The 16,554-nt window shown below is 34.8% G+C and overlaps 1 protein-coding gene across 6 annotated transcripts in view; it reads left to right on the top strand.

Annotated features, from left to right (window-relative positions):
• The window catches only part of GABRB2 (gamma-aminobutyric acid type A receptor subunit beta2), a 251,373-nt gene that overhangs the window by 118,091 nt on the left and 116,728 nt on the right, over window positions 1–16,554 (top strand). For all 6 annotated transcript variants that reach the window (XM_049109174.1, XM_049109173.1, XM_049109175.1 and 3 more), the window contains one exon: window positions 10,798–10,880. In XM_049109174.1, coding sequence (XP_048965131.1) covers window positions 10,798–10,880 — 83 coding nt within the window. The remainder of the gene's footprint in view (window positions 1–10,797; window positions 10,881–16,554) is intronic.

Below are 16,554 nucleotides of genomic sequence, written 5' to 3' on the forward strand. Positions count from 1 at the left end.
ACACTGTGTTCTTCATCCTTACTACTATGTGTCATGCAGGGATGAATTTCCTTGTACATGCTTCTTTGACCTCTTCTCTGTTTCCCTCAATACATTTCTGAAAGTAAAACTACTGGCCAGTATGTGAAAGGTGCTGATGACCAAACTATCCTTTATAAAGGTTGAATCCATTTGTATTTTTCCAGAAATTATGAGAATTCCAGTTTATCCATATTCTTGCCATTTATTACATTTAAAATGACAATATTTTAGTCAAAAATGGTAGCTCATTGTTTTCATGAAAAATGTTAGGTATGTCTTCAGTGCACACATATGTCAATATCAATTCCAGATGGATTTAAGAATTACTGTAGGGGGATCCCTGGGTGGCTCAGCAGTTTGGCGCCTGCCTTTGGCCCGGGGCGTGATCCTGGGATCCCGGGATCGAGTCCCACGTCGGGCTCCCGGCATAAAGCCTGCTTCTCCCTCTGCCTGTGTCTCTGCCTCTGTCTCTCTCTGTGTGTCTATCATAAATAAATAAATAAATAAATAAATAAATAAATAAATAAATCTATCTTTAAAAAAAGAATTACTGTAGAATTTGAAACCATGAAACAGAAATACAGTAAAAACTTTATCTCTTCTTAGGATGGAGAAGTACAGCCTAGAAATGAAGCAATTTAAGAAACAAAAATGAAATGATTTATAGCTTTGATGACAAAATAACATCAAAAACTAATGCATCACTAAGTAAAATAAAAACACTCCCTAGACAAAAAACTGCAAAGTATATGGATAAACAATTTACAACCAAAGAAATATAAACTTCTGATAAATACAGAAAAACTTTCTGGTAATCATAGCTTTTCCAAAATGGAATAGGATCTTTTCAGAAAGAGTGAGTTCTCTTCACTAGAGAGATTCAAGTTAGAACAATAATTAAAGAGAGCTTATGAAAGGAATTCACTCATCAGAAAGGTATTTGTATATCTATACATCATCATTTAATCATCCTTTGAGAATCCACAATAAAATGATGACATTTCTGCCAACATTTTAATGACATAAGATTTATTGAAGCGCATACATTTGATGCAATTAACATGCTGACCAACATTTCCAACCCATGGAATCTAAGTATCCCGAGGATTATCAAATGTTCTGAATATGGAACAAATGTTGCTGCAGATAGAATAAGTAAACAATAATAAATAGTCTTCATTGAGATTAAAGCAGACAGGGAAAATTATCTTAACATTTTCAGAGAGAAAAACAATATGCATTCATCACAAAAATGGTGAAACTATAAGAAAACAAAAACCAACTACATTTCCACTGTTTATTTTAGTATACATCTAGTCATTTAACTGTGTGTACCAATATGCCTCTTTAAATAAATATGAACTTGTGCTGCACTGCTTTCTAATGTTTTCCCCCCTCAGAGGAAAACACTTTTCCATGTCCACACTCTTCTCAAAGTGTTTTTTCACTACATCATGTTACTAAGTCAAAATGCATTTAATTATCCTTACAACTTATCCCTTATAAAATGCTTCCATTTCTTCTCAGTTTAAAGTTGTATTTAACATCTTTGTATATAATTTTACATGATTTAATTTTCACAATTTCTTAAAGGGAAATTTCAGGAGCAAATGTTGTTCATTTGGGGGGTTTTGATGTTGTCAAATTACCATCCAGAAAGTTTGTACTGATTTACAGTTCTACCACCAGCATACCAGGTATGTTTCCCTGCAGAATCTCTAGTACTGAATATTATAATTATTTTATATTTTTGCTGATTAGGTTAGCAATAAAAATCATGGCTTAATTGTATTTCTACAAATTTGTGGTCTCTAATAGTGTTAAGCATTTTTCCACGTATCTGGTGCCTATTTTGTGTAAGAGATTTAACTCTTAAATAGTAAAACTGCCATTTAGTTGAAAATCTTTAGCATCAAAGATCAGAGTGGCAGAAAGGCCAGAGACTGCAGTGTGTGTGAATTTTGTTGAAGTTGGAAGTACAAGGTGAGTTGCCAGTATGTGATAGGAGGCAGCTTTGTGGAATTCATTTTTCTTGTTTAAAACATAACAGCAGTTATGTTACTGTTACTATTACTGTATTAAAGCCTATTTTACTTTACTAGTTAAGGTTATGACAGTTGCAACCATAGGGAACTGTAGGGAAAATATGTTTTGAGGGCATGTTAAAGTCTGGATCTACCACAAAAAAAAAAAAAAATGTTTCTCTGAGCTTTTCATAGGATATGTCTTTTCCTCAGATGTTGGATGCCAGCTGCTCAAGGAAGGAGTCTCTCTCTCCCTCTCTCTGTCTCTCTGTCTCTCTCTCTCTCTCTCTCTCTCTCTGTGTGTGTGTGTGTGTGTGTGTGTGTGTGTGTGTAGCAGTGATGGGGAAGGAGATAGTTTAAAGGCCATTTCAGGCTCATGTGGGAACTATGATGGTAATATTTCTTCCAGAACTTCCATGTCATTGGGACTGAATCTTGCACTGACATTTTTTTGTGTGCAATTCGGCTTCTTCTCCCTTTCTTTTATAGGTCAAGATGCCTGATGAGCATCCTTCAGGGTCTACTGGAAAACTCAACTGCAGAAAGACCCTGAGTCTACTAGGGAGACAAAATAATTAACAAGTAAATGCATACATGGGATAATTTCAGATAATGACAAGTATAATGAAAGAAGTAAAATGAGATGTGACAGTGACCAATGGGGAGGGGGTTAGGGCTACGTTAGCTAAGGTGGAGGGAAAATGCTTCCTCTGTGTCTGAAATGAACGGAGACTGCATTCATAGAAGGAGGAAGTTCATTTAAGATAGAACCTTCATCCCCTCATCCCTACAATCCCAAGACGAAGGATCCAGGAATGGAATGCTTCTAATATTTTTGACAGCCTAACTCATAAAACCTCAAATTTTAAATACATTTCTACAATATATTTTATCATTCAAGGGCCCAACAAGAAACAGCAGACTTACTGAAAAATGGGATAATTTGAAGACAATGTATTAAAAGGGAACTTTACAAAGAAAACAGCACTTCCTCCCTCACAGAGATAGGATCTGTGGATTGCTGTCCACTCTCTGGTGTGCCCCACTTGACGAGGGAGAACAAGGCACAGTCAGGGGGAACCTGCACACAAGCTCTGCAGGCATGGAGCCTAGGAAACAGTTCCCCCCTTCACACTCTCCTCCCTCCTCTAAACTCCTAGTGGTCAAATCCAACCTGAAGCCAGAGAATCAATCAGGGAGACAGTTTATGAAGTCCAAACATTCATGTCTATAAGACTACAAAACATGGTGATTAAGGGGAGAGAGTGGAACTGGAGAGACAAAGGAAGACATCCAGCATGTGTAGTTTATATTTTAAAATAATACTGGATGGGATTTGGAAGAAGTGGCAACAGACCCAGGTGAGGTTATAACCTTAGCCTGTCACTGGCTAGCTATAAATCAGCACCTGTGAAACACTGACTTTGTTAAAATAAATAAATAAATGGCTAAGATAAAATTGATGAACTTATTCTGAAATAATATGACTCTAATCTGTTAAAAATAAAAATTAAATATTTTGAATATATTTTAATTAATGCAACAAAAGCTTTCTGGACACTGTTTTAAATTTTGAAAACAAAGCAAAATCATTGTTGAAATAATCTGAGTCCCAGCTATATGTCATTCTAGTTGGTAAGTGGCTCTGGTTCAGTTAAATTCTTTATGTTGATCTGAAATTAAATTTCATTTGTTAGGTAATGAATCCAAAAATAGAACAACTACTTTTTCTCAGGGACTCAGACTTCCTGTAAGACATAATTTAGAGAGAAGTGAGCATATTCTCATTCCTGAGATAAGCACACAATTTACAGATGAGACCATCAGGAATGTAATGTGGGAAATCTTGGTAAACAAGGGAGTCACTGCAGAGGAATAAAGACTTAGACTGTATGCACATATCGATTAATATTTTTGATTGAGTAGTATTTATATACTCACGAAATGAGATTTTGTTCAATACTACTGTTTGGATTCTACAGTCATGGTATTTAAGGAAATATCTTTGATAATAGCACCTAGATTTGTGGCAGAAACTTGTAGTCCTTAAATGGTCACAGTATCTTTAGAGAGAATAAGATTCCAGAAAAGCAAAGAGTCACAGAAGGCCAAACAGCTGCAGACGAGTACAAATAGCTCTAATCTGAAATGCATGATTTATCAAAAGGGAACATGATTGCTAGCAATCTTACTTTTTTTGGTGATTACAAAGTTGAGCATACTACCGCATGTGACTCTATATGAGGACTTGTAAAGAGCTTTTAAAAACAATTATGCATGAGTGTTGGAGATTTTAATTTAAGCAGGACTCTGTGGAGGTAAATCAAGAGCATAGGCTGGAAGAAAAATGCTGAGGGAGACCTTCAATCAGGGGAGAATATTAAGTGGGACTCCTTGGGGAGAGGCCTGTATTTGCTTGTCTGGGGTAGGCTAATCTACATAATTGACTAAAACAGAATGAACAGCTGTGAAATACAGCATTTGAATGTGTGGGTAAAACACAATTACAAAATATACAGGGTCACAGAACATGTAATGTATTTTCATAGGATTATAGAATTTCCAAGCTCATTTGGGATTTCAGAAATCGTCCAGTTACCCAGAGAAGCTAAATGATTTTATCAAGGTCAACTAGCTGGTTAGTTATAGCATGACAGTTAAATCTGTAGGCTCTGGAGTCAAACATCCTAGTTTAAATCCCAACTCCACCACTTACTCTGTGACTTTTGGAGAAAATCTCTCTACTTTTCTCTGCCTCCATTTTCTTATCTATAAAATGGGAATAATAGAACACTGATATTAAAGGAGATGATACATTTAAGCAATACTAGATGATGCCTGGAACTCAGTGAGTGATCAGTTGGTATGAAGCATGTTTATCACTAGCAAGAATGCCAGAGCTGAAGTCATTTAAGTCTTGTATCAATGCTCTACCTACTCAACAAAATGCAAGAGTATATCCCAAGAGGAACGTATGTGAGAAATTAGTTTCCCAACTAAAATGGTTGTGAGACACAAAATAATATCAAGTCTGCTTGGAGATACAGAAGCAAAATCTTTTAAAGTACCTTTTGGGGAAGTGACTCAGATGAGCTCTTTAGAATGAACATAGTTGGAGGTAAGGTATTTGATTTTCTTAAAAAAAATACAAAGATATTGCAAAATGAATTTTGTATGTGTGGAATGATCGGATGGTTATCTAGGAAAGGAAATAAAAGTAGAAATCCACAGTTACTTTCTTATCACCTCTGGTTGAAATCCTAACATGCTTCTCACCTGTTAAGGTACTTGTTTGACCACATATTGTAGTGCCTGAAGCCCATCTTGAGACGTCTGTTGTGTATCTGAATGGCGCTGTCAGTTAAGTGCCAGACCCTTGGTTTTAGCTAATCTCAGAATTGTGAGATGGGGCCCAGCTTCTGTATCCTCATTCAGCACAGAGTCTGCTTAAGATTCACTCTCTCTTTCCCTTTGCCCTTCTCCCCTTACTCTCTCTTTCTCAAATAAATAAATTTTTTAAAAAGTCTGTTGAAAGGACCAAAACATGTCACATTGATTTTGAGTTATCTCCTATTGGCTGAGAGACAAAGGCATTTATTATTACTTAATAACTATCTTTGATCCTATTCAATCTCAGAATGATATGGTGGCACCATTAAGTAAGTCTCAGGTAATGACACCATAAAATATTTGTTATGACTTTGGTGCAAAATGCTAGCAGAACTGTTGTATTTCCTGATTTTATAGGTGCCTTTAGTGACTGTTTTAGGGTATGTTACATATATAGTTTTCTTGCACTGTATCAGTATTTTATGATGCAAGTTATTTTTAGTTGACAAGGCCCAATGGCTAAGGAATAAAAAGTTTCTCAAAAGATCTTTTAGTCCAGTCAGAATATTGGCATTCCCCAAAGGTGGCTTTCATCCACATTATAGTATTCAGCCCCCGAAAAGGCACATTTCCACTTGCAAGTATAGAAAATTTGTGACATGTAAATGAGGTACATTCTTAAAGCATCATTGACTGTTTCCTGTGATTGAAGACAAAGTCATCTCTACATTTCACTGTAGTCTTAAAATTTAGTCAGGATACCTGCATAATAAGTTACTAGCTTCACTTCAAAGATTCCTACTACTAATGTTGAGTAATTTAAGGCCCATTATTGGTGTTTAACAGTATTCAGAAAGGCATGTTCATGAATACTCCATTAAGTATATTTGTTGTATTGACTTATTCCTATGGAAACTTAGCACTGCTATAAATCATAAAGTTCCAAAGAACAGATTTTTGATGTTGATCATTAAACTTTTTTGAATAAGATTCATTTCTGAGTAGCTTCTTCTATAATTCTTTGATTTTAGAATTTTTTAAATAAATTAAATGAGGTACTTAATATAGAGAATTGTTTCAAAATTCTCAGTTTGAGAATGCTTATGACCTTTGCTTTCTTTTTTCTTCTCTTTATTATTATTATTACTGTTTTAATCTTGGGTTAGTGATATGTGCCAGAGACCTGCCAAAGTGCTTGAGATACAAATAAGACAAAAACATATGTAGTTCCTGATCTTATAAATCATGTGGAAAAGATGCAGGCTTGTCACACATGTCTGTGCCTTGTTTTAAAATCTGCATACATAGATGGCATAATTTTTTGAATATTTATGTATTTGGTTGCTATTTACATCATATTTTATAGCTCTGCTTTGCTTTTAATATGGGTGTGTGAGTATTCTACACATATTTTCAAATACCAACCACTGGTCAAAATAGTTATCACTGTATCTGCTTATTAGCAGGTGTCATAACAAAAATCACAGAACATTTTACGAGGTAAAGATCTCTTCTTGCTTTTACCATCTCATAACCAATTAGGATGGCAAGTTTTTAATTCAAATGTTCAGGAGCATCCAAGTATTACAGGATCTAAGTGATTCACCCCAGCTTACTTGTTCTGGTCTATATGAACAGGACTCAAAAGGGATTATTTTGTCTATAGAGTTTCTGCTTTAACCCAATAGGAGACACAAATGCCTTGAAAACATTGACTAGAAAATATTTATATATGTATTTTTTTTGTTTTATGAAGTATATTATAGCATTAAAAAAGTAAAACATTGGTGTAAATACAAATGTTGATGTGAGAAAAACACTTTCATCTACTTTATTTTTTAAATATGGGTGGAAACTCATTTCATCTGCAATAGCATTAGTCTATTTTTCTTGTTCATAGCACTCATGTTTACAGCACTAGTTCACAGATGTTAGTTGCCATGAATATGTATCATCAGAAAGTGTGAACCACAACCTGTATAGTAGCTATTGCAGGCTTCATCTCACACAGTTGAGCATCTGTTTATGGTTCTTGTTTTTTTTAAAATTGTACGTGTGCCCTTGTACCTTTAATGTCCTTTGTGTTCAGTCTGTCATTTGAAGTTACTTTTTTCTAGTTTCTCAAGATGGATGATTTCTGCTATTTTATAGAAGTAACATGGGAGTTTTGGTATGCCCATCATATACCTAATTTTATTTTCTTTGAAAATTTATCTTCTACATAATACAGGTTTCTCCTATGTTAGTAGCAATTCAGGTTGTAACTACATGTTAAAACACAAAAAAAGAAGGAAGGAGGGAAAGAAGGAAGAAAAGAAGGACAGTAGACAGATGGACCAGCAAGAAATTCAGTCAAATATTGCATAGTCAAAATAGGTTGTCATTTTTAAGCCCTGAGTAAATAATTAATGTGAAATTTATTTTTTATATAATTTTTAGTATTTGTAAAACGTTATTTGACAAGTCCCATTGAAAGCAAAACAATCAGTTTGATGATAAGATAAACTCTAGTACTATATATACACAATGTTAATTAAATGGATTAACATTTGCTGTTAAAAATATGGGAAGAATCCCTAAAACTTAAGGCACATTAAAAGCTGAAGAAGAGAAATATTGAGATAAGATAATCCTCTAAATAAAAGATTTATAATCAGCAAAACCAACTGCTTGCCTCTTTATAATTCATGTTTTTATTTATCCAACAGATGTTTATTGATTGTCTTACAATAAATAGAACAAAGCCTGTACCCCTAATGGATTACATTTTATTGAGAGAAATAGTACTTTAAAGCATCTTTCTTCTTCTTTTTTTTTTTTTTAAGACTTTATTTATTTATTCATGAGAGAGAGAGAGAGTGTGAGAGAGAGAGGGACAGGCAGAGGGAGAAGCAGGCTCCACACTGGGAGCCTGACGTGGGACTTGATCCTGGGATGAAGGCGGTGCTAAACCGCTGAGCCACCCAGGCTGCCCCTGTTGTTTTTACTTCTTAATCATCTTCACCTATTTCACCCATCATCCTAATCCCTTCCCTTTGGCAATCACCAGTTTGTTTTCTATATTTATGAGTCTGTTTCTTTCTTTGTTGTTGTTGGCTTGTTCATTTGTTTATTATATTCCACATATAAGTGAAATCATATGGTATTTGTCTTTCTCCAGCTTATTTCACTTAGCATAATATCTGCTAGATCCATCCATGTTACCATGAATGACAAGATTTCATTCTTTTCTTATGGTTTAGTAATTGTTAAATCATTATGTTATACACTTGAATCTAAATTTTAAAAAGCAAAAAAAAAAAAAAAAGATAATTTCAGATTGTGATACTTGCCTGAAGGAAAATAAATAGGTTAAAATGGAACATCAGTTAAGGCAGCTACTTTGGGTGGGCTGCTTGGGTAAAGCCTCTCAGAGGAAGTGATTATTGAGCTGAAGGATCAGAAGAGAAGGACTTACGAAGATCGGGGAGAGACATGTTCTAGGCAGAAAGAACAAATGTGCAGACTGGAAGATAGTAAGGACTTGGCATGAGATAATATTGGGAAGGAAGAGGCAGATTATTCAGAGCACAGTAGGACACAACCAAGACTCTGGATTTTATTGGGAGAACCAAAAAAAATTTAAGCAGAGGAGTGATAAAATCTATATTTTTAAAAGATCTGACAGCTGTGTGGATAATGGATAGTAGGGGGGCAAATGGAAAGGCCAAGAGATTAATTTACTGTAATAATATGAGGTGAGGCAGTGGGGCCATAGATTTTGAAGGAGGCAGTGGAGATGAAAATGAGCCCAGGCAGAGTAGCTAACTCCTGGTGAAGAAAAGGAGGGAATTGGGGATGAACATCAGCCTTAGGACACTCACTTATTGCTAAAAAGAAAAACAGAAATTAACAGAGCACAAAACTTAATGAAGCAGTAATTAAACTAAAGAGGCATGAACTACTTACATTGAGTTAATCACTTATTTTCATCCTACAACTGAGGAGTGGGACTCCCACACCTAACTGAGGAATTTCATAAACTCAGTCTACTTAGATTACTTTTAAACTCTGCCCAACCTTCCAGTGAAAAATGTCTAGCTGGGGACTGTTTCTCTCAAGCTGGGACTGTATCTTATTTCTCTATTCCCAACTCATAGTAAAGCGCCCTTCAGAGTAGAGTAGGCCAAAGTTGATCAAATTCAATATCAATTTCTTGTATAAGTTTTTTTTTAAGTAGATATAAAGGACCTGCTATATGTAGGTACTTTTTTATATTCCTTACATAAATTATTAATCTTTTCTTTAAATATTTATTTATTCATGAGAGACACAGAGAGAGAGGCAGAGATACAGGCAGAAGGAGCAGGCTCCATGCAAGGACCCCGAAGCGGAACTCGATCCTGGGACTCCAGGATCACACCTTGAGCCAAAAGCAGACACTCAACCGCTGAGCCACCCAGGAGTCCCAATTATTAATCTTTTTAGAAACCTTGTTATATTATTATGTTGTTGTTAATAATATCCCTTTCTTATAGATGAAGAAACTAAGGTTGGTGAAAAGATATTAACCATGTTGATGTCAGTTAGTTATACAGAATTAGAATTTTTACCTCTGTCTGTTGTATTCTAAAACTTGTGTTTTTCATGACTTTATGCTGCTATATTGATCAGAAAATATATATTAACAAACAACTTAGGACTATATGCTTTTTGACTCCTTTTAGTAGGTCTTTAATAAGAGATTAGTGAAAAATGAAGATAGAGAAATACAGACATTAAAGGGATATATTCATATCTCTGATAAAATAATAAAGGAACCAGGTATTTTAAATCAGTAACTGTGCCAGCCCATAGGAGGACACTAACAGGTCATGAAAATATCAGATTACTCAGCACAGAACAAATCAGGCAATAGATGAAAGGCTGATTGTGTGTTGTGTTAAAGCACTTGCAAAGTACTATACTATGCATAGAAATGTCAAAAATAATGAATCAAAACCAAGATTTAATGAAGATTAGATTTGAGGGAAGAGGAAACAAATATGAATGGAAGAGGAGCTATCTATGTTGATATTCTTAATCTCTTTGTGATGCTTGTAAAATAAAGAGCCCTGGGACCATCCCTCCCTACACCAAGACATTCTGGAGCATGGAAATGTCTGTTTAATAAACCCTCTCAGGTGATTTTGTTTAGTATAAGTAGGTAATGAACCACACTTGGGGAAAATACTGATTTAGTCCAGTCTTTTTTTATATAAATCAGCCTGAGGCTTATAAAGGAAAATGGTTATCTGAAGCTATAGCACCCTTTTTCACTAGAACTCTGGCTAAATCAGTCTTCTAGAGGCCCAGCTCTGCCCTCTTTGATACTTGGATTTAATTTTTTCAACTCCAGCCATGGACCAGCTAACAGCATATATTGTTGCTATTTCTCTTCTAGAATCACAACTACAGCTGCCTGCATGATGGACCTAAGACGGTACCCACTGGATGAACAAAATTGCACCTTGGAAATTGAAAGCTGTAAGTTTTTCTAAGAATGCAGCTAGACTGAACTCTGCTTTAAGATTATTCTGGCTCATGCCCAAACCACAGGTCCTGAAAATGTCCTGCTACTGCAGTAAATCTGGTAGAGGGAGATACAGTGTCTTTCCTCAGTGATGCTGCCAACCTCTTAGTCTCATCTCTAAATCCCTGGGAGACATGTATAAGAGAAGACATAATCTAGCAGTAAAAGGAAGACACTAAGAGCCTGGAAGGAGACCAAAGGCTATTCTAGGCATTTAAAGTATGGAAATGGTGCATAGAGCTACAACAGAAGGGAAAATAGGTGGTAATGCCAGGGTGACACAGGAAATCTCAGTTGTCTTTGCCTTTCACAAATGTTATCTCTTTGCAATTGCAAAATAAATGTGGCCTCTGGACCAGTTGAAACATTCAGAGTGTGGATTGGTGGGATGTTTTTTGTTTTGAGGGACGTTGTCAGTGTCTAAAATTTATTTTATATTCTTGCTGAAAGCCATACAATGACCAAGCATGGTATATATACGCATGTTTATTTTCTTTCTTGTGCTGACCTGTTTTGCAGTGTTCTTGCTTTTCTGGGCCACAGTTTCAGTGTCCTTCTTGATGACTCAATCACCTACCCTGTTGGGTGGGTGAAAACATTGACTTCATAACCTATCTCTATTTTGGAGGTCATGCACAGAGGTCATTTGAGATGGAATAGGATTTTGATCTTCTTTTCTTTGTCAGTTCTTTGCAATGTTTTCATACCTCATCCCACCAAACAATTGGAAGCTGCTGATTTTATATCCAGCATTCTAGATAATGAGTAACTTGACTGCTGTGCAGATAGGACACTCTCAGCTGTTACAAGGAACTCTAGCTGTGACAAGCATTGCAAATTTAAGTCACTACTCTGAGCAGAAATACAAGCCTGTATGGCACATTGCTGGTATTTTGCCCATTAAAAAAACATAGCTTCCAGGGATAATATTAAATTTACATGCATTTTTTTAAGAACTTGATTTTATACTTGTGTTATCAAATCATCATTTTCACGTTTGATCTTTTCAATAAAGAACTATTTACAGAAACTGGTCTATAGGATATTGATGATTATTTTTATGTAAATATTTTTGGGATAACTTTGCATTTTCATGACTTATGATACAATTTAAGTTTAGAATGTTCTCCAAAGTCCAAATTCTTTGGTTGTTTCAAATTGTTGGAGTAAGGTTTCTTTTAAAGTAGATTGTCATGTACTAATAATGAATTTTTATGGTAAGAGAACTCATGATGAAATTTGAGTGGAGGGATCCCTGGGTGGCGCAGCGGTTTGGCGCCTGCCTTTGGCCCAGGGCGCGATCCTGGAGACCCGGGATCGAATCCCACATCGGGCTCCCTGCATGGAGCCTGCTTCTCCCTCTGCCTATGTCTCTGCCTCTCAATCTCTCTCTGTGTGACTATCATGAATAAATAAATAAAATCTTTAAAAAAAAAAAAAAAAAAAAAAAGAAATTTGAGTGGAATTTTAAATAATCATAATTGTACACATAGTTAAAGCACTTGCGCTGATGTTATTTCATTTGAGCTGTTCACAACCCCCTCAGGTAAATAAACAAGGCCTTTCTATTTTAAAGAACTAATGCCTAAGGGCACAGGCAACACCCAGGTATTTAATCTAGTTAAATTATAATTCTGACATGAATATTTTAAAATTAACATGATAATTCTTCAGACTTTTAGAAAGTTTATATTTTAATAAAGGGGCTTCTACATCTCTTATTTCAAATCACAGTTACCCTGTTAAATGGGGTAGTTTTTTTCCCCTAACTTTACTGAGATGTAATTTGTATATAACATTGTGTAAGTTTAAGATGTACAATATGATGATATATATATATATATATATATATATATATATATATATATATAGTGAAGTGATTGCCACAATAAGGTTAGTTAACACATCCATTACCTCACACAGTTACCTTGTGTGTGTGTGTTAAGAACTGATCTACTCCTATAGCAACTTTCAAGTATAAAATACAGAGTTGTTAACTATAGTCACCATTCTGTGGATACCCAGATCTTACTCATCTTCTAACTGAGCATTTGTAACCCTTTAACTACATTCAACCATCTCCCCATACCCTCAGCCCTGTCAACTACCAAGTCATTCTTTGTTTCTATGACTTCAGTATTAATTCTTAGATCCATATATAAATAAGACCATACACTATTGGTCTTTCTCTGTCTGATTTATTTCACTTAGTATAATTACCTTAAGTTCTGAGGGTCTTGGGTGGCTCAGTCGGTTGAGTAATCAACTCTTGGTTTCAGTTCAGGTCATGATCTCAGGGCTCTGAGAATGAGCCCTGCACTGGGCTCTGTGCTCTGCACAGAGTCTGCTTGAGATTCTCTCTCTCCTCCTTCTGTCCCTCTCCCCACTCACAATGTGGTCTCTTCAATCAATCAATCAATCAATCAGTCTTTAAAAGAATTCCCTTAAGTTATGTCTATGTTGTCACAAATGACAGGATTTCCTTTTTTTTAAGAAAAGATTTTATTTATTCATGAGAGACACAGAGAGAGAGAGAGGCAGAAACATAGGCAGAGGGAGAAGTAGGCTCCATGCAAGAGCTCATGTGGGACTCGATCCCAGGACTTCAGGATCACACCCTGGGCCAAAGGCATATGCTCAACTGCTGAGCCACTGGGCATCCCTGGATTTCCTTTTTTTAACTGAATATTCCATTGTATCACTTTTTTTTTTTTAACCTATTCATCCATCAGTGGACATTTAAGTTGTCTCTATGTCTTGGCTATTATAAGTGATTCTGCAACGAACGTAAAAAAGCGGGTATCTCTTCAAGATGGAGATTTCATTTGCTTCATACATTTACCCAGAAGTAGTAAATATGGGTGATATGATAGTTCTACTTTTAATTGTTTGAGAAATTTTCATACTTGTTTTCTATGTGGTCTGTACCAATTTACATCCGCACCATTAGTGCACAAGATTTTTTCTTCACATCCTCACTAGCACTTGTTCTCTTATCTTTTTGATAATAGCCATTCTAACAAGTGTGAAACAATATCTCATCATGATTTTGATTTACATTTCCCTGATACAGATTCTCTTCCAAGTATATACCAATTTTCCCAACACCATTTGCTGAAGAGGCTCTTTTTCCCATTGAGTATCCTTGGCTTCCTTGTCCAGTATGAGTTGACCATATATGCGAGAGTTTATATCTGAGCTTTTGATTCTGTTCATTGGTCTATGTGTCTCTTTTTATGCCAGTACTATACTGTTTTGATCACTATAGCTTTGCAGTATAGTTTGAAATCAGAAAGTATGATGCCTCCAGCTTTGTTATCTTGTTCAAGATTGCTTTAGCTATTCAAGGTCTTTTGTGGTTCCATACAAATTTTAAGATTGTTTTCTTAAATATAGTTTCTTAAATATATAGTATTTCTATAAAAACACATTGGAATTTAGATAGGGGATGCATTAAAACTATAGGTAGCTTTGGGTAATATAGACATGCTAATAATATTAATTCTTCTGATCTGTGAATATGGGCTATGTTTCCATTTATTTATGTCTTCACTTTCTTTCATCAATGTCTTATGCTTTTCATTGTGCAGATCTTTCACCTCCTTGGTTAAATTTATTCATAAGTATTTTGTTGTTTTTGATGCTATTGTAAATGGGTTTATTTTATTTTGTTTCTAGAAATATAAACATGTATAGAAATGGAACTGATTTTTGTATGTTTATTTTGTATCCTGCAACTTTACTAAATTTGTTTATTCTATTAATTTTTTGGCAGTCTTTGGGGTTTTCTACATATAAGATCATGTCATCTGCAAACAGAATAATTTTACTTCTTCTTTACCGATTTCGGTATCTTTTATTTCTTTTTTTTTTGCCTGATTTTTCTGGCTAGGAGTTTCAGTACCATGCTGAACAGGAGTGCTGGTGCTGAGAGTGGGTACTCTTATCTTGTTCCTGATCTTAGAGGAAACACTTTCAATCATTCACCATTGAGTATGATGTTAGTTATGGATTTATCATATATAGCCTTTATTATGTTGAGGTACAGTCCTTCTATACTAAATTTGTCAAGAGTTTCTATCATGAAAGGATGTTGGATTATGTCAGATGCTTTTTCTACATCTATTCAGATGATTTTTTCTTTCATTTTATTAATTTGATGTATAACATTTATTGATCTGCATCTGAACCATCCCTACATCCCAGGGACAAATCCCACTTGCTCATGGTGTATGATTTTTTTAGTGTGCTATTAAATTTGTTTTACTAGTATTTTGTTAAGAATTTTTGCATCTATATGTATCAAGGATATTAGCCTGTAAGTTTCTTGCAGTAGTCTTATCTAGCTTTGGTGTCAGGATAACACTGACTTTGTAAAATGAGTTTGAGAGCATTCCTTTCTCTTCAACATTTTTAAGAGTCTGAGAAGGATTGGCATTAATTTTCATTTAAATGTTTGGAAATAAATAAATATTTGATAAAATTCATCAGTGAAAACATATGGTTCTGGGCTTTTCTTTGTTGAGAAGTTATTGAGAACGGACGCAATTCTCCTTGTTACTTGTTACTTGGTCTGCTCGTATTTTCTAGTTCTTTATGAGTCCATCTTAATAGATTGTATGTTTCTAGGAATTTATTAATTTCTTCTAAGTTGTTTAATTTATTGGTATATGATTGTTCATGGTAGTCACTTGGATCCTTTGTATTTCTGTGGTATCAGTTGTAATGTCTCCTCTTTCATTTATAATTTTATTTATTTGAGTTCACCTCTTTTTCTTGGTTAGTCTAGCTAAAGATTTACCAATCTTTTTTTTAGAGAATGAATTCTGAATTTTAATTTTTCTTATGCTTTTTTCTTTTCATTGCTTTCCTATTTCATTTATTTCTGCTCCACTCTTTATTATTTCATTCTTTCTGCTAACTTTGGTCTCAGTTTGTTCTTCTTTTCTTAGTTCCTTGAGATATAATGTTAAGTTGTTTATCTGAGATCTTTCTTTTATCCCAATACATCTGTTTGTAACTATAAATTTTCAGAACTGCTTTTGCTGCATCCTATAGGTTTTGATATATTGTTTCTATTTCATGTCTTAAGATTTTTTTTGTTTCCCTTTTTATTTCCTTTTTTAACCATTGGTGGTTCAAGATTGTTTTATTTCCATGCATTTGTGCATTTCCCAGCTTTCTTACTGCTATTGATTTCTAGTTTCATACCTTTGTGGTCAGAAAAAGACCCTTGATATAATTTCTGTCTTCTTGAATTTTTTGAAACTTGTTTTGTGACCTAACATATTATCTATCCTAGAAAGTGTTCTGTGCAGGCTTGAGGAGAATGTATATCCTGTTTCTGTCGGATGGAATGTTCTGTATATCTCTTTGGTCCATTTGGTCTATAGTGTTCAAATCTTCTGTTTCTTTATTGATTATCTGTCTGGATAATCTAGCCATTGCTGAGAGTGGGTTATTAAAGTCCCCAACTATTATTGTATTCCTGTCTATCTCTTCTTTTAGTTCTGTTAGTAGTTTCTTTATATACCAGGATGCTCTAATGTTGCATGTTTATGATTGTTATATGTTTTTTATTAATTTACCCCTTTATAATCATAGAGTGACCTTCTTTATTTTTTGTGA

The sequence above is a fragment of the Canis lupus genome, chromosome 4 (assembly GCF_003254725.2).
Source record: "Canis lupus dingo isolate Sandy chromosome 4, ASM325472v2, whole genome shotgun sequence".
In the NCBI taxonomy this organism is placed as follows: Eukaryota; Metazoa; Chordata; class Mammalia; order Carnivora; family Canidae; genus Canis; species Canis lupus.